Source organism: Metarhizium album, assembly GCF_000804445.1.
Source record: "Metarhizium album ARSEF 1941 chromosome Unknown scaffold_31, whole genome shotgun sequence".
Lineage (NCBI taxonomy): Eukaryota > Fungi > Ascomycota > Sordariomycetes > Hypocreales > Clavicipitaceae > Metarhizium > Metarhizium album.
The window spans coordinates 133,554-154,156 of record NW_024467605.1 but is presented as its reverse complement, the minus strand read 5'-3'; the positions used below and the strand labels follow the sequence as shown (position 1 = coordinate 154,156).

Sequence of the window (20,603 nt, the reverse complement as noted above, 5' to 3'; positions counted from 1 at the left end):
ATTCAAGAATAGTCCCCGGCCACGTCGGGCCGTGTGCCGAGCCCGGCTCCAGCGGAGGGGCATGGGGCCGCACGCGGGTCCATTGCGAGGACGGGGCACCAATCTGTCATGTGCCAGAAGCTCTGAAAAGTCCTCGGGCTTGGTCGGTCGCACCTGTGGTAATTTCTCTCCATGGAACTACATATGTGAATGTCAGACGGATGTTGGTAACACAAGGGCTATATTTACAAGACTTAGGGCGGAAGGCTGCGGCATGGAGTTCGCTTTCGTGGCAGCATTAGCTGCAACCTTGTGTAAACAGAATAACGCCGGCTGGTGCCTAGTTTTAAGAAAAGTAGCTGCCTATCAAGGGCCACGAATTAGGCTGTTTTCGCATCTGCGTCCAGAATGCGGCAAGTCTTCGGAGGAGGCGCGGGACAAGGGATGCCATTTCGACATTGAGCTTATCGTGGATACCACCTCTGTGTTTCGACCAAGAACTAACTAACGGTGGACCTGGTGGAATCCGGCTGGGTCTTTTGTCGCATAGCATATAAGGTGGTCTACCGCACACAAAAGTGTGGCGTAGGCCACGCCCAACTTTTGGTGTGACATCTTTGTAGTCTCCGCTTGCCCTCAAGCGAGCACCACCACTACACGGGATTCTTCACAAGCTTCGGACGACGGGAACCAAACCACGTGTCGTACATGGGCTTCGGGTGCCGGTCTGTCTCTGAAGGCGAATTCGACGGTTCCAACCGGCAGGGCAAGAGTCCGGAGGCCAGCAAGATGAGAGCCGATGCAGCCGGGTTGGGGTTGTCATCTTATCAATTTATACTCCTTATCAATTGATCCGATATGCCGGGATGAGGGCCGTGCGCAGATCGCTCCACCATACCTCTGTATCGGCTAACGTTAATTTATCGCCCCACTATCAACCCTTTATCCAGTCGTAATTACTGGATCCACGGGATCGGGTTTGAACTTTTTCCCAGTTTCCCATTCCCGAACGCAGAGGTTCCGCCGCATCCAAGACCCGACCCGTGTCTCGCCGACGATGCGGTCCAGCCTCTCGTGCGATGCATGCAGGCAAGTCTATCTCATCTACCGGGATACCGTGCTGGCCCAATCGATCTAACCGGGTGAGATGCAGGCGATCCAAACTAAAGTGCATACACGAGGGGACCGCGCCGTGCCAGAGGTGTCGTAGTCGCGGGAACAGAGAATGTGTCCTCACCCGGCCTGTGTCGAGGACGCCTCGCAAGAGCAAGGCAAGGCCTAGAGATGTAGGGGACCCGGCAACGGCGGCAGAGGCTTGTCGAAAAACAACAGATGATGCTACGTTGGCACCTCGCCAAGGCGCACAAAGCGAATCTCCAGCGCGGCGCCGCGGCCAGGCCAAGCAGCAGCAGTTGCCGCCGTCCGACTACACGAAGCAGTTTGTAGGCTCTCACATGGACAATCTTCCCAACAGCGTCATCCTCCAGGCCGTCAATCTCTTCATCAGCACCTTTCCCGAGCTTGCAATCTTGCATCTTCCCACGTTCGTCGCAGAGCTCCGCGGGCAGCGCGGCCCTGAAAGCAACGTCTTGCTCGGCGCAGTCTTGGCCGTGGCCAAGGCGCAGTTGGAGGTGCAAGGCGCCTCGTGGGCGGGCGAGTTATTGTCGCGGGAGCACTATGCCCTGTATACCAAGGAGGTCTTGTCCGACCTCATGTTGAGGCCGCCCAAAGTCCAGGTTGTCCAGGCCTTGTTGATCATCACTCTTCATGAATGGGGCACCAGAGACTTTCACAAGGCATGGGTGTATTGTGGTGAGTCCCTTGTCCTCTCCGTTCTGTTTCTCTGGCAGGTTCCATGCGTTGACCCCCCGTGCAGGAATTGCGATTCGAATCATGCAAGCATTGCACAGCCTGCGAGTCGCACCCTACCCGCTCGACATAGCGTCCGAGCGACGGCACGACGCTGTTTCGCTGGCCGTGGAAACCAGGACCTATTGGGCGTGCTTCATCATGGACTGCATGGTCAACTCGGGCACCTATACACCTCCCATGCTTCCCATGTCGGAAATGCAGAAGATGAAGATTGCTCGGCCGTTGAGCGCCGTCGAGTTTGCCTTTGGGCCAGACGCACCTCCGCAATCTGTGGGTGGCCATCACTCGCTGGCGGGCCAGTCGACCGGCGTGCTCGACGTGACGCAGAGCTTCGAGATACTAGTGGGCGGTTTCGACATCTGGGCCCAGGTAATGACCTTCATCTTCAACGACGGACGCCGGGCACCGGGCATGTGCGCACCCCAGAACTGCCCCTGGGTCCCGGCGTCGCCCTGGTCACAATCCCGAAGCCAGCTCGAGGCCTGGAGGGCAGGCCAGCATCGGAAGCTCCATTACCCCAGCAACTCGGTGGCCGTCCACATGACGCTCGGCTTCGGCGAGACGTTCGTCTACCTCAATCTCCTGTACTACGTGAGGTAAGAATCCCCTTCCCACAGCGGTAGCGGTCGACGGGGCTCCCAACTTGCCGCCGCCGCCCCTGCTTACGCCTTGTCAGCACCCTCATGCTTCACCGCGAGTACTTCCCCTTCCTGCCGACCCCGGAGTCGGAGCCACGGGGTCCAGTCGACCAGCCCATGCTGGGGGCGCCCGCCCCCGAGGGCTGGTGGGACGACAGCTCCCGACTCCTCTTCGGCGCGGCAGAGCACATCGCCGCCATTCTACACGAGGCCTCCGAGTGTGGCGTGCATCTCATGACGCCCTTTGCCGGGTTCTGCGCATTCTCAGCCGGCTACCTCAACCTCTACGTGGCGAAATACCCCCGAATGAACCTGGGCCGCAGCCCGCGAGCAAGCGACTGTCTCAAAATGTGTCTCGACTACCTGGAAAAGTTTCGACTTGTCTGGAAAATCGCCGACGGATGGGTAAGCCGCCCGCAAGCATGACACGACCGTGGCCACCGTTGCGCTAACATTGAGAGGGCGGCACGCGCAAGATCAAAACGATACACCATGCATCCGTGCTCTACGAGCGAGCAACCGAGGACCGGACACGATACCAGGGGCGCACACGAGCAGACTTTGATACTCTACACCAGTCTGTCCACGAGTTCCGTGTCGTGGATAGATCCGACGCGCATACTCGGGAGATTCGGGGCGCGGAGCGGCCCTCGGCGCAGGCGACTTGGCCGGTTCAAGGGCACGAGCACGAGCACGAGCACGAGCACGAGCACGAGCTCGACACTAATACCTTGTTGAACCAGCTTTTCGCGGAAGTCAGCAATAACCTCGACGAGCAGGGGGCCTGGTCTCAATGGTGGCCGGCGATTGATCAGGTGGATCTTTAATGAGCTGCGTAATTACATCCGGGGTTTTTTTTTTCGTTGAAGCTTCCAATGAATGAGTGACGACCTTTGATTTTTTTGATTTTTTTTTTAAAAAGGGCTGTAATATCTGGTTTTCTATACATGTCCTATTTTTATTTCCCGGTCTAGAAAAACAGTCAACAGATAATGCACCTCTTCATATGGCTCCCCTCCCGTCACCGCCAACAAATGCATACCTGTCGCGTCAACCATTCGCCGTTTCTCCTTCCAATCACGCCTTTGCAAAGACCTTTCTCGAGTTCATCAGGCGAACAGCAAGCATAAAGAGCATGCCGACAAAGGACGCTGTCCCCGCATAGTAAGCAGCCGGTCGGTAGAGACTGACATCGGTTCCAGTTCCCGCCGCGGAGTACAGTCTCGCAGCAATCGGGGTGCCCTGGTACCGGTGTCAGCATTCTCACGGAAGAAGAAAACAAGCGGGCTTTCGCTCGTCAGGTAGGCAGGCTTTGGCATACCAGGAAGTAGCCGAAAATCCAGGCCTGCCACAGAATGGGCAAAATGCCCATGGTGTTCAAGGAGCCAAAGGTAGTCTCCACGGCGAGAGGGAACAGACTGAAAAAGGAGCCGCAGCCGATGCCGTTGATGATGGTGAAGGAGACGAGCAAGCCCATGTTCGTCACGAACGGCCACATTGCCAACGCGCTCGCGCCGCACAAGAGGAGCGAAATGGTTAGACTGTTGAGCGGACCGAGGAACGAATCGGCAGAATAGCCGGCAAACACACGACCCAGCGTCGACGCTAGGTTCCATATCGTGAGGGCAACGACGGCGGTCGAGCCAGAGCTGCTGCTGCTGCTGCTGCCGCTGTTGCCGACGGACCGGGCGAAGATGGGGATAAAGTACGGCGGGACAAAGAGAGGGAAGCACGCAATGGCACCACCGACGAGTAGAAGGATGAACTTGGGCTCCCGCCATCGATACCTGGCGCTCTGTCAGGCAAGGCAACGGACGAACGAGGGTCGTGCTTGAGCGCAACGGTGCAGCTTACCACTGAAGTTGGGGAACGCACGACTTGGACAGCAAGGGCTGCTTGATGCAGTAGGCGGCCGGGAGACAGAGCGCCCACAGCATGAAGCCCAAGATGCGAAACGTCCACTCGATGCCGACCTTGTTGACGAGCTCGCTGGAAGCGACGCCCATGACTGCGGCGCCGAGACTCCCGCCGCCAAAGACAATCCCCGTCGCAAGCCCGCGATACTTGCGGAACCACTGCAGCGGCGCTGTCGAGCAAGGCTGCGCCCCGTTAGCAAGGACGTCATCCCGTCCCGTCATATCGAGGCGGGCATACCAAAATCGTCAAACCCCCTCCGATACCAAACAATATCCCATGCGTGAGAAACAGGGCCCACAGGTGGCCTACGGCCCAACTCGACAGAAACTCGCCCAGTCCCAGTAACACGGCGCCGACCAAGGCCGGCCTCGTGTAGCCAAACTTTCTGACCAGCTTGCCCACCAATATACACAGCGACACCATGAAGGACGTGGCCAACGAGCCGACAAATGTGAGGGTCGTCAGCGAGTAGCCCCTGGCGTCGGCCATCCTCGCCTGAAGCACGCCCCAGCTGTATATGACACCCATGTACATGAAGAGAGACGTGGACGCGGCGGCCACCACCAACCATCCCCGCCAAGTGTCGAGGTGAGCGCCATCCGCGGCCGCGGTGTGCCGTCCCGGACCTGGTTCGTCACCGGCATCTGGATCCGATGCCGACGAGCCGGGTCTAGTAGGCGGCTTCTCGGATGCTGGTGCCATGTTGACCTCGGACGCGCCAGGGGCTGTGTTGTGCATCTTGTACAGGGAGTAGGTTGACAAAGACGTCCATTTCTTTCAGAAGGGAAAGAAAGCTCAAAAGTCGGCTGATTTTGTAAGATTTTTTTCTTCCATCGGGTTTGTGCTCCTAATCCGATGCTGTTGCAGCGAACTCGACTCCATATTTGGTCCAATTTTTTTGTTTAATTTTTCCTTGCCCCGTCCTGCTGTTGTTGCGTCGTGTGGATACTTTGTGTTATCGTGAAGTGGTTCGTGGTGGTGGGGGCATCGTTGCTTTGGAAGACGGTGTCTCGGGCTACGTGTCGACCTTGTCATGGAAGGATCACTTGGTGCCTCTTGGAACGGGTCCAGATTCTGGCCGTGAAGCCGATGCCGGGACTCCTCGCAATGACCGACTGTCGGTCACTGTTTGGCATCCATGCCGGCCTTTGACGCCCACGCCCTCCGATGACGTCGGGTTTCGGCTTTGACGGCGTGCGTTTCGGCTTCGGCCGTGAATCACTAATAAGCCACGGGTCATGTTGCAGTCGCACGGCAGCAGCTCATGCACTTCGACCAGTTATCTGGGCACCATCTTGCATAAACTCAAATACGCAGAAACCCTGCAAAGCATTCTTATTTTGGCCGTGCTGCATGTTCCATGTTGTGTTGCATGGACGATGGCTCCTCCTCGTTGCACCGCACCACCACCACCACCACCACCAATCGCCCGCGAAACCGTCAAGGCGGCGACGCACAAGGGGCGTCTTTTGCACAGGTCCCTGGCCAATCCTCCGCACATGGTGGCATCCGCTCTCGGGAGCACCTTGCACCTCGCCAATGGCCGGACTGTGATTGACGCCTGCGGTGGTGCCGCCGTGGCAATCATCGGCCACGGCAACCAAGAGGTCCTGGATGCCGTCGTCGCGCAGGCCCAGAAAGTCAGCTACGTCCATACGCAGTCGTACAGCACGCCCGTAGCCGAAGAGCTGGCCGACTTGGTTCTCGACGGGAAGCCTCATGGGCTCGAGAAGGCGCTCTTCCTCGGCAGCGGCAGCGAAGTCACGGAGGCGGCGTTGAAGCTGGCGCGCCAATACCACTTTGAGCGCAATGAAGCGCGCCGGGTGCACCTTGTCTCCCGGAAGCAGAGCTACCACGGGAACACTATGGCCTCCATGTCGGTGTCGCATAATCTGGCGAGGAAGAGGCCCTACGAGGGATTCGAGTATCCGCACGTGTCGCACGTCACGCCGCCGTACGCGTACCGGTACAAGCTGGACGGCGAGACGGACGGGCAGTTTACGGCGCGTCTTCTGCGGGAGCTGGAGGGCGAGTTTCTGAGGGTCGGCCCCGAGACGGTGGTTGCTTTTATTTGTGAGCCGATTATTGGCGCCACCGCCGGCTGTGTCGTTCCGCCGGCCGGATATCTCGCGGGTGTGCGAAGCATCTGCGACAAGTACGGCATCCTCCTGATCTTGGACGAAGTCATGTGTGGTACAGGGAGGACGGGCACATTCTTTGCGTTTGAGCAGGAGCACGTCGTGCCGGATATCGTCACCGTCGCCAAGGGTCTGGGTGGTGGCTATGCTGCCATTGCGGCTTTGTATGTGCACGGCAGGATCATCGACACCCTTCGACAGGGAAGCCAGGCCGTCATCCATGGCCACACATACCAAGCTCACCCGGTGTCCTGTGCTGCCGCCTTGGCCGTGCAAAAGATCCTGAAGAGAGGCGGCCTTGTCGAGAGGTGCCGGGATATGGGTGTTGTTCTGGAGAGATTGCTTCGGCGGGAGCTAGCCGAGTGCAGGTCTGTGGGCGACATCCGGGGCCGCGGCTTGTTCTGGGCCGTCGAGTTCGTCAAGGATGCCGTCACAAAGGAGTGTTTTGATCCCTTGATCGGCTTCGGCGCCAAGGTGACGCAGATCTGTCTTGAAAAGGGCGTTGCTGTGTATCCGGGTTCTGGGACCGTGGATGGGTTGAAGGGCGATCATGTGTTGTTGGCGCCGCCCTACACGGTGACGGAGGAGGAGTTGGTGACGGTATGCCGGACGTTGAGGGAATCTATTTTGTCTCAAGAGGCCCGGTATTTGTATGCCAGGGCAAATTCTTCAAGCCCATGAGGTGGTTGAGGCGCCGAGTTGCTGACTTTGACATGCCGGCGGAGCAAGACCTGTTTCGACGAGGACTAGGCACAAGTCTGGAAGCGAGTTTAATGTGAGTTTTAGATGCAGCTTCTACATTGCCATGGATAAATATGGAAGTTATACGGAGTAATTCGTAAATCTGAAATGTAATTTTCCCCATGGAGATCACGCCACATCCCAGGAAGAAAAAAAGTCTAAAAATAAGACAAGGAAGGCAGTGTCCATAGGGAGCCACAGCAAGTAGTACTGTCGCCTGATAGACAAGACATCAGCTCACATCAGGCTAGCCTTGAATAGAAAATTAGAAACAAACCTTCCCGTCGTGGTTCCCGGCTGAGCGGGTAGCCACAGCAGGCGAAGGCGCAATCGTTGAGGAACTGGCGTCACGTGCCTCAACCAATGGCCGCTTGGGCCATCGATACTCCCGCGATTGGTGGCCAACCAGCCAACCGAGCATGTGGACGGCTGCGACTTGTTATTCGCATCTGCACTTCTGGCAGCTTGCTCCCATCATCTTCAAATCCTGGTTTTCATCGGACAGCAACGCAAATCAGTCACAGCGCGGGCGCACGTCGTTGTAGATACAGCGGAATCCAGTCACTCTTCTTCTCCGATCCTCCCGGACGTCTTCTACCACTTACTATTCTGCTCCACCATGAGCGCATCGACCACAATTGCCCGCCGGGCAGCCTCGAGGAGCCCCCTGCTGGGAAATGGTCAGCATTGCTCAAATCGTCGCACATCTCCTCACACTGACTTTGTCTAGCCCGGGCCTTGTCTTGCGTCGTCACGCCCAGCTTGATGGCTAGACACGTCGGTCGTCAGCCACAAGTCTCGGCGTTGGCACTCCTGATCCCTATGCGACAGGTCAGCACCGAGCACCACCGACCCGATTCGCAACATACTGGCCCCCCGCCGGGCTTCAACGTCGACAAGGCTAAGAAGCCGTTGCCGAAAGAGAATTCCGCAGCCGAGGCCAAGGGTGCCGATGCCAAGAGCTCAACGGCACTAGCTGGTCAATCCGACAAAACACCAGCCGAGGCCGCCATGACCGACTTGGCCGCCGGCAGAGATGAATCAACACATCAGAAGGAGGTGATCAAGGCAGAGAAGGAAGAAAAGAAGCTCACTTTGTGGCAAAAGGTCAAGAAGGAGGCCCAACACTATTGGGATGGGAGCAAGCTGCTCGCCACCGAGGTCAAAATCAGCTGGAGACTAGCGCTAAAGATGGCTGCTGGTTACGACCTCACTCGGAGGGAGCACAAGCAGCTGCGACGGACAGTCCAGGATTTAGGCCGTCTGGTCCCATTCAGTGTCTTCATCATCGTACCGCTGGGTGAAGCACTCCTGCCTCTGGCCTTGAAGCTGTTCCCCAACATGCTCCCCAGCACATTCGAGGGCCAAAAGTCCAAGGAAGCCAAGGCCACCGTCTTGCGATCCACCCGTAAAGAAGTGAGCAGCTTCTTGCGACAGACCCTCAAGGAGACTGGTCTTCCGCTGAGTCCAGCAACGGCCCAGAAGGAGGAGTTTGGAAACTTTTTCCGCAAGGTTCGCTCCACCGGCGAGGCGCCCACTCAGCAGGATGTCATCAAGGTCTGCAAGGTCTTCCGAGACGACATGACCCTTGACAACCTGTCACGCCCGCAGCTGGTTTCCATGTGCCGATACATGAACCTCAACACGTTTGGTACCGACATGATGCTGCGATATCAGATTCGTCACCGCATGAGACAAATCAAGCGAGACGACAAAGCCATTAGCTTCGAAGGCGTTGACAGTCTGACGGTCTCGGAACTGCAGATGGCCTGCGCTGCCCGTGGTATCAGGACTCACAGCGTCTCGCCTGCTCGGATGCGAACCGACTTGCAGTCATGGTTGGATCTGCGTCTGAAGGAGGGTGTTCCGTCAACACTGCTCGTCCTCAGCAACGCCTACATGTACGGTCAGGGCTCTGGCGAGGGCTCAAGCCAAATTGACGCTCTCATAGGGGTACTCTCTTCCATCACCGAGGAGTTGTACCACGAGATTGAGCTCGAGGTTCACAACGCCGAAGGCGCCGCCACCAACAAACAGCGTCTCGAGGTTCTCAAGGAGCAGCAGGAGCTTATCGAGGAGGAGAATGAACAGAACGAAGAGAGTCAGAGCACTGGCATGGCCACTCCTCGTGACGTGGATGATATTGACGAAAGGGAGGAGAAAATGATTCATGCCGAAGCTGAGGGTGTTGACAAGAAGGCTGCCGGCGAAATGGTGGATGCTGAGCGTGAACAGAGTCAGGCATCTGAGCAACAGGCCAAGACACCGTCCCGACCTGAGCAAAAGTAAACAAGATGAACCGGGCACGAAAGGCGCGGACCTTGGTGAATCGACCAGCTGGGATCGGAAAAGAAACTCGATACGCAACTTGGCCACAGAGTCCATCTCGTGCCATCACATCTGAGGCAAAGCACAAACCACTTCAACATTCAACAATATCGTTTCATTCTCATATGTATGACTTGCAACGTGGTGGATAGGCATTGCTTTTCTTGTCATTCTTGGACAGGGGCTGGTCGTATCGATATATATATAAAGAGAAAAGTTGGCGGACGGTATACACGACGCAGTTCCTGGTGGGATCACGGTGAAAGCGGCACATACATATACATCATATAGATTTTCTGGTTTTTTTTTCTTTCCTTTTTTTATTGGCCACCGACAGGATATGAAATAGACTGCATTGAATTCTGCACCGACCAGCCTTGTACCGTGAAATGGGTGGCATGCCATGCTGGGTTTAGATGCTGTCAACTGGCTTGGCTGCCTTTGCCAGCTGTGGAGGCGTCAACCGGTGTGTCATCACGGCACCCTGCATGCAACCCGCATGCGCCTGCCGTTGGTGCGGAGGGGAGGTGCTTCATGGTGCCTCCTGTGCCTCCAGAGCCCCACCTCGTCATTCTACGCCACAGTCTGGATCCGAGCTCCCAACAGTTCGCGATTCTGATCTTCGATCCATCAAGGGCAGCTTCTCACGCGGTTGCTGCCAGAGACCTTTCCTCTCCTAGCCCTGCAAACTGGGAGAGTTTGATTCCCCCCCCCCCCTCCCAGGAACACGCGTATCTCGGGGCGAAAGCAGCTTGTCTGTGCCGCCCACCGAATCGACCTCGCACATCCAGCGACGCCATGGCAGTCGTTGACCAAGATCACGACCAAGACAACTTCTCCAGCATCTCGTGGACCGAACACTCGGATGAGCCAGCCATGAGTCCGGCCCCAGGACAGCCCGGGCATCATCCCGGCGAGGCCTCAGGAGCCGGCCACAGCGGCCGCGAGCTTGATCCTCACGGGCTAGGCAGCGAGAAACTCGAGTGTACGGTTGGTAGTCCGCTCAAGGAGAATGACGGCAGCAAGGATGCCTTCATTTCATACCTGATTACCACTCACGTACGTATACAGAGCTGTCCCCAAATATGTGAAGCCTTCCCCTCCTGGGCGCCGAGCAAGATTTGGCCGTTGCCCGGGAAAGTACAACCTCCATCACCAGTCATACACACAGTTAGCTAACACGGCCGCGTCCACACCAGTCCACCTTCCAGTCGTTCCAGAAGGAGAAAACCACCGTCCGCCGGCGCTTCACAGACTTTGTCTTCCTATACAAACAGCTCATGCGGGACTATCCCGCTACGGCCGTCCCGCCGCTCCCAGACAAGCAGCGCATGGAATACGTGCGAGGCGACCGCTTCGGCCCAGACTTCACGTTCCGGCGAGCGCACTCGTTCCAGCGCTTCCTGGCCCGTCTATCCCTGCACCCCGTCCTCCGCCGGGCGCCCATCCTGCACAGCTTCCTCGAGAGCCCGGACTGGAACGCGACCATGCGCAGCCGCAGCACCCGGACCAGCATGTCCACCGACCCCAGCAACTCGAGCGGCGTCTTCGACAACTTCGCCGACACCTTCATCAACGCCTTTACCAAGCTGCACAAGCCCGACCGACGCTTCATCGAGGTCAAGGACAAGAGCGACAAGCTCGACGAGGACCTGGGCAGCATCGAAAAGATCGTCGCCCGCGTCGTCCGCCGCGAGGGCGACCTCGAGGGCGACCTCAAAGACCTCGCCGAGCAGTTCCAGAAGCTCATCACCCTCGAGCCGGGCGTCGAGCCCGAGTCCCACGCCTTCGCCGCCTCCATCCAAGACACGGCCGCCCACATCCACACCCTCCGCGACGTGACAGACCAGGACTACCTCGGCTCCCTGCGCGACATGCAGGCCTACTCCCTCTCGCTCAAGAACCTCCTCCGCGCGCGGGAGCAGAAGCAGCTCGACTTTGAACAGCTAACCGAGTACCTCAACAAGTCAACCTCGGAGCGGGACTCGCTCCAGTCGGGATACGCCTCGTCCGGCGCAGGCTCCTTTATCCGCGCCAAGATCGAAGACGTCCGCGGCGTCGACCACGAGCAGGCTCGTCGTGAGCGCCAGCGCAAACTCGAACTGCGCGTCGAAGAGCTCACCACCGAGGTGGAGCGCGCCCGCGCCACGAGCGACATGTTTGACGACGAAGTCGTCCGCGAGGTCGCCGACTTTGAGAGGATCAAGAGGGTCGAGTTCAAGAACCAGCTCGGCGGCTTGGCAGACGCCCATGTCGCCTTTTACGGGGACGTGATTGACATTTGGGACAAGTACATCCGGGAAATGGACAAGGAGGGCATGGCGGTTGCGTGACCACGGAACGGAACGGCGCGGTCCCCATACTCCGTTTTTTCTTTGTTATCCTCGTTCCGTTTCTTTCGGCTCGGCGTTGGCGAATACAGTAGTCTTTTTTTTTTCATGTTAAGCCTTCCCAAGCCGTCCCGCAGACTAGTTCACATTCACGGCCTTTTCTTTGTCTAGGACATGCTCACATAGACCAGTCATGCAACCAATAGCTTCTTCAAGCACCGTCGGTCCAAGAACCCGAGTCTCATCATTTCTGGCGTGCTCAAAGACCAAATAATCTAATTCGTGATGCTGGGCTAGACATGATCTTTTGAATAATACATTAAAAACTCCTTTTGACCCTATGCAGATGCGGAACGGACTTGACCAGACGGCGTATTCCAAAAAAAAAAGGGGGGGAGGAGGGGGATGCAGAGTAAGTAAGTAACCAGTCAACCGACCACACCGGCGGCCGCTTTCACCTCCCAATGTACACATGATCCAAACGAGCCTTTGCTCCCGCTGTACCTTGACGCCAAGCCCGTCATGATGGGCGGCCCCCGCCGAGAGGCCTTGCCTCGGCTGCTTCGGGACCACCTTCGTCATCGCTCTCTTCGCCGACGACATACTGATCCCCTTGGCCCCCAGTGCCAGCCAATCGCTCCGCTGACGGATCTCTGTACTCCTCAAACTCATCCTCGTCCTCGCTGGCTGCGGCAAAGGCATCGTACAGCTCGCCACCGCGGGTGCGGCGGCCTTCGCCGCCCTTCTCGTTGCCGTTCAAGCCGTCGGCCTCCTCTTCGTCAAGAAGCTCAAACTCGTAGTCGTCGCGGGGCGTGTTTCGACGCTTGCGAGCGACGAAGAGGTAGATGCACAAGCCGACGCAGAAGAGCGCGATGATAACAGCAGCACCAACCACCCACAGCATGGCTGTTTTCGACCCGAAGCCTGGGAACCAAGCTGGGGGAGAGGTACTAGTAGGAGCAGCAGTAGCAGTAGCAGTAGCAGTAGCAGTAGCAGAAGAAGTGGCTGTACTGCCGGCTGTTGAAGTAGGAATTTCCGTAGCAGGCTGAGTGACATATTCGTCTTCCGTCGGCATACCCAGCTGGGTGGCCTTGCTGGCATCGATAGACTCGCCCCATAGCTTTAACCGCCAGTCAGTAAATATACCCACGTGGTTGTTTTGCACCGTGTCTCTGGCCACCAAGGTCCATGTTCCCACACCAGATTCACCCCTAGGTATGCGTTAGTCATTCACCGTCGGCAGAAGCATCAGACGCGGGAATACTCCTTACCAGTGGGCTACGCTCATGAAGGTCCAGTTGACATAGCCGACCTGGTGTTCGTCTCCGCTGCGAGTTGTCGCGAGATGGCTGACCATGTTGTTCGGGCTGATCAAGTCGACGCTGAGGTCGCCACGTCGAGTGTGGTTGGCGTTCATGAATATCGTCACGTGCTCCAGTCGTTCCAGGTTTGCCTCCTTTAGCATGTCCTTGGTGACAGTAAAATTTGCACCCACGCCGCTTGGTCCTTGGGGAATTGCCTGGTTGACCTCAAGCCGAGGAGAGAAGAACCATGCTTGGGGCTTGACCGTTTCCCAAGTCCTCGCTCTTCGTACAAGGTCGTAGGTGTCCACATTGCCATAGCCAAATACGTGGCTAAATTGCTTTCCAATGCTTGTCTGGTTCCAGACGACACCCGGTGCCGAAAAGGGCTTGGCAGAGTTCATGACGAGGTATTGCAAGTCTCTCCAGGTCAGGTCCGGGCGGACTTCCAGAACTAGGGCAAAAATGCCAGCAGCAAGTGGAGCTGCCGCCGAGGTTCCCCCATGACGATCTGTACATTTGTCTTGTCCGACATCGGTTGTGTGCTAGGTTTTTTTAGCCAATGCGTTCTCCGTGAGTGAGGTTGGACTTACGATGAAACCGTCGGCAGTGTTGCCACCGCTGCTGTAAGTGACCACGAGTTGAGCAGAGCAAGGTTCCGAGTAGTACGTCTGTTGATTATCCCTGCTGACAGCGCCGACTGTGATGCTGAAGATTGAGTTGGTATAACCGTCGAAGTTGCAGTTATCTCCACTTCTCGCCCCGTTGCCGCTGGCAAAGACGAAGATGGAGCCGAGCCCATTTCGGCCCTTTTGAATAGACGTGAGCATTGCCCGTCTGATTAGAACACTAGGGGCCTCCATGGTGCGGCCATCATCAGAAGGGCCCCAAGAGCATGAATAGATCTGGTTCTTGTCGTTCTTGTACATGAGAGCCTTGGCTTCGTCTTCGTCGGAGATGACGGCGCTGAGAATGCGAATGCCTGCAACCTTGGCCTCGTACGCAACACCGATACCGCACACGTTGTTGCGCACAGCTGCGACTTCTCCGGCACACCGAGTGCCATGATGATCATCGGCAAGCACAGGGGCGGGCACTTCGTCATGGTCGTTGAAATCGTAAGAGCCCTCGGCGAAGTAATTGGCCTTGAGATCGTCGCTCGTCATATCCAAGCCGTCATCGACGATGGCAACGGTAGCGTTCTTTCCCGTGACGCCCTCCATCCAGGCACCTGTGACGTTGACATCATGGCCAACCTCGACGGAATTGAACAGATGCCACTGCTTAGTAAAAATTGGGTCTCTAATGCCAAGACTATTCATGAGTGTTTGCTGCTTCTTGACGGCCGAGGGGATGGGCTCTGCATCGCCACGCGGCATCCCAGGAGGAGGCGGCGGGATGACACGTTTATGCAAATGTCGACGAAGCTCCTGCTTAGCCGAGAACAGGACTTTGTCGAGAACGTCGAACTCGTCGGGTGCGCGCCTCTTTCTCTTCTTATTTTCTAGTATTTCTGTTCGTACGACGTCGCCTTTAGATTTTGGAGAGCTGAAAACGTAATGGTTAGGCAGATCACCGACGGTGCCTGCATATTTAAAACCTAGACGAGAAGCGACTTCCTCCGGAGAGCCAGTGGAGTGGATCTGGAGGACGTAATAGTCGTTATTGTTGTAGTCCCTTGGTACATGGCCAGCATTGGAAAGGGAGGTGAGGCCGACGAGGCCAGCGAAAAGCGCAACTCTCATCTCGAAAGATACCGTGGCGAGGACTAAGGGGAGGCGATGGCCGCCAGAGAAAGGCGAAGAGCGAAACGAATGGCAAACGGTTCACCGCATCTGAACAGCTGAGGGTGAATGACCGAACGGCTATGTCGAATAGCACATGCGCCTGCATCAATGGTAGGAAGTTGTGCGTAGGACTCCAGGGCAATCCCGTCAGCGAGCCGAGCGTCGTGTCCCAGTCGAGAGGCGAGATGGGAAAAGGCCGACGTCCGATGCGGAGAGCGCAAAAGACACCCACGACGTCGGGGTGTATCGCAGGGAATCCGCTCGTGTGCCAGGCCACAAGGCTCGAATGCGATGGCTTTATCAGGCGGGTCGATGCTGAAGAGGCACAGGGAGGCGACGTGACAACGGCCAAATGAATGCCAAACGTCGGGTTATGAGGTGCGCGAGACCAGAAATACGCATGTGGCGATTGGGATTGGGGGAACCCCTAACCAACATTGGCTGCGGCTGCGGCTACGGCCACGGCCACGGATGAAGTGGTACTTGTAGACACTGGTAGGCACCTCCTAAGCCATCTGCCCCACTATCCCAGCGCCTAGAGAGCTCACTGGCAACTGCTCACGGCTGCGAGTCGTATCCCAAGGCGTACCGTACCGTACCTCTCAAAGTGACCAACCGACTTCCAGGCCAAAAAAGGCTGGCAGTTCTAGGTTTGAGGCAGTTGGCGGATGTGCCGCTCAGGAGACGGAGAGTGGGTCCAGTCTCTAAGTTGCGGCTACAAGCTCAGCGAGTACCAAGATGCAAGGCAAGGGCGGTAGAGTGTTCTTTGGACGATGATTTAACTTTAACGTTCTGCCTCGAGTGCCCGTGGTCCGGCGACTGACGAGAAACTCGCAAGCTACCTCTAAGTAGGTACTTACTTAGTACTTACTCAAGTACCTATAAGTCCTGAGAACTCAAGGTTCTCAAAGTACTGAAGTGTAGGTAGGTACCTACTTCTAAAGTACCAAAGTAGGTAGGTACCTACTTAGGTTAGGTACCTTAAGTGGGTACTTAGGCAGGCAAGTGAGCAGGTCCAAGTTCTTCGAGCCAGCTTGCTGTGCACGCGATTGCCTCAGTTCCATGTCCACGTCCTGGAAACTTAAGTATGAGCAACACGGGTCCTCCAACGCAGGTTAAAATCTCCCAAGGTTGCTGGCGTGGTTTGGCTGCCTTGTACCGAACTTCTGGCTCTCCCCGCTTGTGGACGCGATCTACTTGCCGCAGCCACCAGGCTGATGAGTGGTGCTGGGAGGCCCCGAGTCCCCGACGACGGAGTACCAAGGTAACTACAAAGGCACCTACTTGAGTAAGGACTCAGGAGGATGGCTGACACCTCAGGCGCCGCCCCTTTCAATTGACAAACACATATGAATAGGGCATTGATGGTGACTTCCTCTCGATCCGATTTCAATCCTCGGCGCCTCGTCCAAAAAAAAAATTAAAAATTCTTGTTTCGCTACTACAGCCACAATGCTCATTACCCTCCACCCTCGTCAACATTGGAGTCGCTCGTCTAACCATGTCCAGACTCGAGTCCGGTCTAATAAATTGACATCGGGACAAACTGTTGAGAACGCCGCAGCGCATTACAACGCCACTCCATACCACGCCGCCTTCACAAGGCGAATCCAACGCCGGGCCACCCGTCGTTGTGGCTGACGGCGTCTATAAAGCCTCCTCCTTGTGAATTTCGATACTCGGTGGTGCGCCGGTCAGCTGCTTGCATCGCGCATATATGACAAATTGGCCCGAGACCAGTGCACAGGTCATGACCAAACGTGGTCCTAACCCCGTCAACAACAGCCGCCTGGGCCCGAATTCTCTTGCCAGTTGAAACATCCTGCTTGTGGCACTGTGATTCTTGTCCCCAGCTCCCTTGTTGATGGCCGAGAGTAACGTGTCTGCAGGGTGTGAGAAGACGGCAGCAGCGGCACCAGCAGCCAGACCCGACGTCAGCTCCACCCCCGTTGATTCCAGGCTGGTGAGCTTCGCCTTTCGCTCTGGGCCCATGGCCCGAAAGATGATCTCGTTGACGGCCTCGTGGACTGAGAATTGTCCGACGGCGAAAGGCACCTGCTTGAACAGCAGAGGCACGAATCCCGAGTAGAATCCTCGGAAGCCTTCCTCTCTGGCCATTCGCATGAATCCCGACGCCAGCCCGCTCGCGTAGCCTCGCTGCGATACTAGTCGGATTCGAGTTGCCTCCAGGGGGCAGAGGAGGATATCTGCAAAAAACTCGGCTGTAGCACTGGCGCCCAAGTATATGCCCATGCGGTTGCCGACGGCCTCCTCTGGCCCTCCTGCCAACGCAATGTACTGCTTCTTGAAGAATTCGTATCCTGCAAATTTGGCGCCGCCCTGGATCAGGTAACCAACGGCGGTTGGACCGAACCCGGTCAATAGCGCCGACGAACCTTCCTTTGCAACAATTGTGCGAGCTGCCCGGATCATATTGAGCCCTTTCATGGCATCGTCGACCTGAATTCGGGTCTTGATGACGTCAATCGGTGTCGCGGCCTGCATCGTGTCTTGGTCAGTACTGAGTCATGAGGGTATCACAAGCACCATTGTGCATTGAGCAAACCGGGTGACGCGAAGCATCATGGCATCGTACCGCATGAGTTGATGTGGCAGCGAGCGCGCCTGCGCCAAAGAACTTGACATAGTCACCCACTGCGAAGTCGGGTTGCTCGTGTCCTTGGGGAGCCATTTTTTGTTCCCTGATTTTTATTCCGGCCACGCCGATATGACTGTAAACACCAGAAACAACTCGGCCGTCATTCGCGGGGCGCTCGTTTTTTAAGTAGTGTCCAGCATAAGCTGCCGAAGACCATGGATGGACCTGACCACTTCCCCGTGATGACGTCGTTCCGTCCTTGCCGGCCGGTCCGCGGACAACTGGAGATGGTGCACCAATCCGCTGTGAGCTGGGCCCTGGATGCTGTCACTTCGTGTGGGTGGTGTCGACCCCTTGGCTGTGGATGTTGGGAGGTCCCGCCGGTTGGAGACTCGAAATCTGGGGCCGTTCGGCTTCGTGCCACGGACTGGTCACGACGGCTCCGGTGAAGGGTCCATTTCAAATCGCATCCAGGCGTTGTCTTTCTGCGGGCAGGGCCACCCTTCGTGGAAGCGCTTGCCACCTCGGTTTCAAATTCTCTGAGCTTCCAGTGTGAAAGCTTTTGGTTCTTCAAGACCTTGAATTTCAGGCCCTGTCACTTGGGAAATTCTCGGCGGGATGGACCTGAGCAGATTGCATCGATCTAATGCAAAATCCCACCTTTGACTGGCGACACGACAAAGTGATCAATTATCACAAAGCCCATGTCACTACCTACGGTGTCCGAAAACCTAACGATGTGAATTTTGGCTTCGTTGATTTGTCTTTGAACTGCTGTCGTTTGCCCAGTTTCATGGCACTTTGACGTTTCAGTAAAGGCAGCTCTCTCTCTCTCTCTTCGGACTCGCAATAAGAGTGGAAGGCCGGGCATGATGGCTCGCTTTATCGAGACACCCTCACACACAAGCTTCAACCAAGTCAACAACACGGAAATGGCATATGCCCAACGTGTTAAGAAACAGGGCTGCCCCCTACCCTCTCCACTACTCCTGCAGCCTACCATAGAGTTTGACCTGCTGGCTACATGTCGAGCTCGTCTTGAATTTGGACGCTCAAATTCTATTTTGCGAGCTGTATTGAGATGATGCGAGAGACACCTGGCCCCTCTCACTCAACGCTACTCCTCAGCTCAAAGTGTTTCTCCAGTTGTTCAGAGGAGCTCGAGAGACGGCGCACTACTGTTTCGGCTCGGCCCATGAGCACCAAACCCTTCTCGTAACTACCCCATCCCGACCTGAAGAGGCTTGGTGCCGTCTCTCGAAAACGGGATTGCGCGTACGAGTGTGTCTGTACTACTGCCAGGGTTATAGCTCCAGGGAACCCCGAAAATAGATGGGTGAGCGCGGTCTCAGGAGCATAGTCTTAGACCCAAGGACGACTAGACCAACGGACTGCGCACCTTTGTGTGCCAAAAATAGCAGCGGGAGTGACAGTTTGCCAATACATCATGAAAAGCCGACGCGAAACGTGTGGCATTCAAAGGCTGAAAAATGGGCGACAATGGAGACTTCACTTCACTTATGCGAATAGCAGCACGTCCTATTGCTCCTAGCAAACGCTACTCTTGTCTCACAAATCAGATTGCCGAAATTTTATTCATTTCAGGTGCACAGATGATAAACAACATGTAACCAATATCTCTGCTCCCAAAAACTGAACGGCAAGTCGTCAATGGGCTGCTAATCAAGGCTTCCGCAGGCGACGTGTCAACATGACTCGACCGAGCGCCTGCATTGATTATGATGCAGGCCGCGCATCTGTTATGATCTGCAATTGTCATTCGATCCTCCGTCTCGATCTTGTTTGCTTTGCTCAGTACAACTCAAGCTGTAAAAGTCCGATCTGCACCAGCCTGGCCATGTTTCTGTGTGTCTCTGCGCTCAATGCAACGTCGAGAAGGTCTGAATATCCTGCCCCTAGGCCGCTACTTTCGAAAATTTGCCGTTATTCACTGCTGATTTCCCGCTTTTAACTTTTATATCCCTACAGAGTACCTTGTTGTACCCTCCCAACGTCCTCTTGACTCGATTCGGGGCATTATCCTACGCAGCGACTGGCAAATGGTGGTCTGGCGTTGAATGAGACAAGAAGGAACAGCTCGCATGACGTACATGTCCTTCAATGGTGCATCGTGCTAAGCCTGGTCAACAACATCGGTTCATTCATCTATGGCCTCGAGGTTAGGGAGGTGGCACAGCTTCGCAGCTGCATTTTTTTGCTTTCCGGTGAAGCATCACAAAATTTCTGTGGCTCATGCATGGACTTGGGAGACTGAAAGCTGAGCCCAGGCATCTCTCTCCACCTCGACGAGAGAATAAGGGCAAATGGCCTTCTTGTCCCGGAAACTTGGGATTTGTGCGACGCACAAACCATGACTACACGCTCGTTTATGAGCTATCACTGCCCTCTACCGACAGGTCGGGACGCTAATTGTGTTTTGTGGCGCCAGTATCTCCGAGAGCTCCGTCTGATGCATGCGGTTGTCCTACCCCTGTGTGATGCTGGCACAGCCTGGTCGTCACGAAACTATGTCACTCCGAAGAAGTCCGGCCGCGCTGATTCGCTATTGCACGAGAGAGAACAAGGTCTGACGCTCACTTTCCTGCGGCCGAGAGACAACAACAGCTCATCTATGGCTTTGCCGCGGCGTCTATCGCCACAAAAGCAAGAATTTCGGGCGCGAGAGCTATCCTTGGTCTGCAACAGACCCAAAGAGGCGGTTGCTTTGTACGACCCATGGCGAACCATGATTCTGGTAATTACTGCTCCCAATGGTTCGATTTCCTTGTCCGCGAAAGGTTGTCCTGGTATGGTGACTGGCGCACACACCAAGGCAGCGCTCGTCCACTGCTGTCTAGGATGCCTTTTTTTTTACCTTGACTGCAGGAGCTTCGGGAGGTGGGATAGGATCTTCCTTGATTTGTATGGCCAACCACTCTCTCGGATCGCATGCCCGCGTACAGGGGTCGGTTC

At 56.1% G+C, this 20,603-nt stretch overlaps 7 protein-coding genes across 7 annotated transcripts; 4 read left to right on the top strand and 3 right to left on the bottom strand.

Annotated features, from left to right (window-relative positions):
- Positions 1-1,433: 1,433 nt before the first annotated feature.
- On the top strand, positions 1,434-3,316 carry MAM_07458 (uncharacterized protein; the record flags this gene model as incomplete). Its single annotated transcript, XM_040826256.1, has 4 exons — positions 1,434-1,791; positions 1,856-2,447; positions 2,528-2,894; positions 2,951-3,316. The coding sequence occupies 4 exons, from the start codon at positions 1,434-1,436 to the stop codon at positions 3,314-3,316; spliced, it is 1,683 nt and encodes a 560-aa protein (XP_040675769.1).
- A 250-nt stretch (positions 3,317-3,566) lies between these two features.
- On the bottom strand, positions 3,567-5,144 carry MAM_07457 (Major facilitator superfamily domain, general substrate transporter; the record flags this gene model as incomplete). Its single annotated transcript, XM_040826255.1, has 4 exons — positions 3,567-3,731; positions 3,811-4,276; positions 4,344-4,588; positions 4,644-5,144. 4 exons carry the CDS (start codon positions 5,142-5,144, stop codon positions 3,567-3,569), a joined length of 1,377 nt encoding a protein of 458 aa, XP_040675768.1.
- A 641-nt stretch (positions 5,145-5,785) lies between these two features.
- On the top strand, positions 5,786-7,225 carry MAM_07456 (Aminotransferase class-III; the record flags this gene model as incomplete). Its single annotated transcript, XM_040826254.1, has 1 exon — positions 5,786-7,225. One exon carries the CDS (start codon positions 5,786-5,788, stop codon positions 7,223-7,225), a length of 1,440 nt encoding a protein of 479 aa, XP_040675767.1.
- A 679-nt stretch (positions 7,226-7,904) lies between these two features.
- MAM_07455 (LETM1-like protein) lies at positions 7,905-9,574 on the top strand (the record flags this gene model as incomplete). Its single annotated transcript, XM_040826253.1, has 2 exons — positions 7,905-7,965; positions 8,016-9,574. The coding sequence occupies 2 exons, from the start codon at positions 7,905-7,907 to the stop codon at positions 9,572-9,574; spliced, it is 1,620 nt and encodes a 539-aa protein (XP_040675766.1).
- Positions 9,575-10,411: 837 nt separating this feature from the next.
- MAM_07454 (Phox-domain containing protein) lies at positions 10,412-11,946 on the top strand (the record flags this gene model as incomplete). Its single annotated transcript, XM_040826252.1, has 2 exons — positions 10,412-10,672; positions 10,813-11,946. 2 exons carry the CDS (start codon positions 10,412-10,414, stop codon positions 11,944-11,946), a joined length of 1,395 nt encoding a protein of 464 aa, XP_040675765.1.
- Positions 11,947-12,463: 517 nt separating this feature from the next.
- On the bottom strand, positions 12,464-14,989 carry MAM_07453 (kexin-like protease; the record flags this gene model as incomplete). Its single annotated transcript, XM_040826251.1, has 3 exons — positions 12,464-13,154; positions 13,215-13,789; positions 13,838-14,989. 3 exons carry the CDS (start codon positions 14,987-14,989, stop codon positions 12,464-12,466), a joined length of 2,418 nt encoding a protein of 805 aa, XP_040675764.1.
- A 1,689-nt stretch (positions 14,990-16,678) lies between these two features.
- MAM_07452 (phosphate transport protein MIR1) lies at positions 16,679-17,723 on the bottom strand (the record flags this gene model as incomplete). The annotated part of the gene is made up of 2 exons (XM_040826250.1): positions 16,679-17,530; positions 17,628-17,723. The coding sequence occupies 2 exons, from the start codon at positions 17,721-17,723 to the stop codon at positions 16,679-16,681; spliced, it is 948 nt and encodes a 315-aa protein (XP_040675763.1).
- Between the last annotated feature and the right edge of the window lie 2,880 nt (positions 17,724-20,603).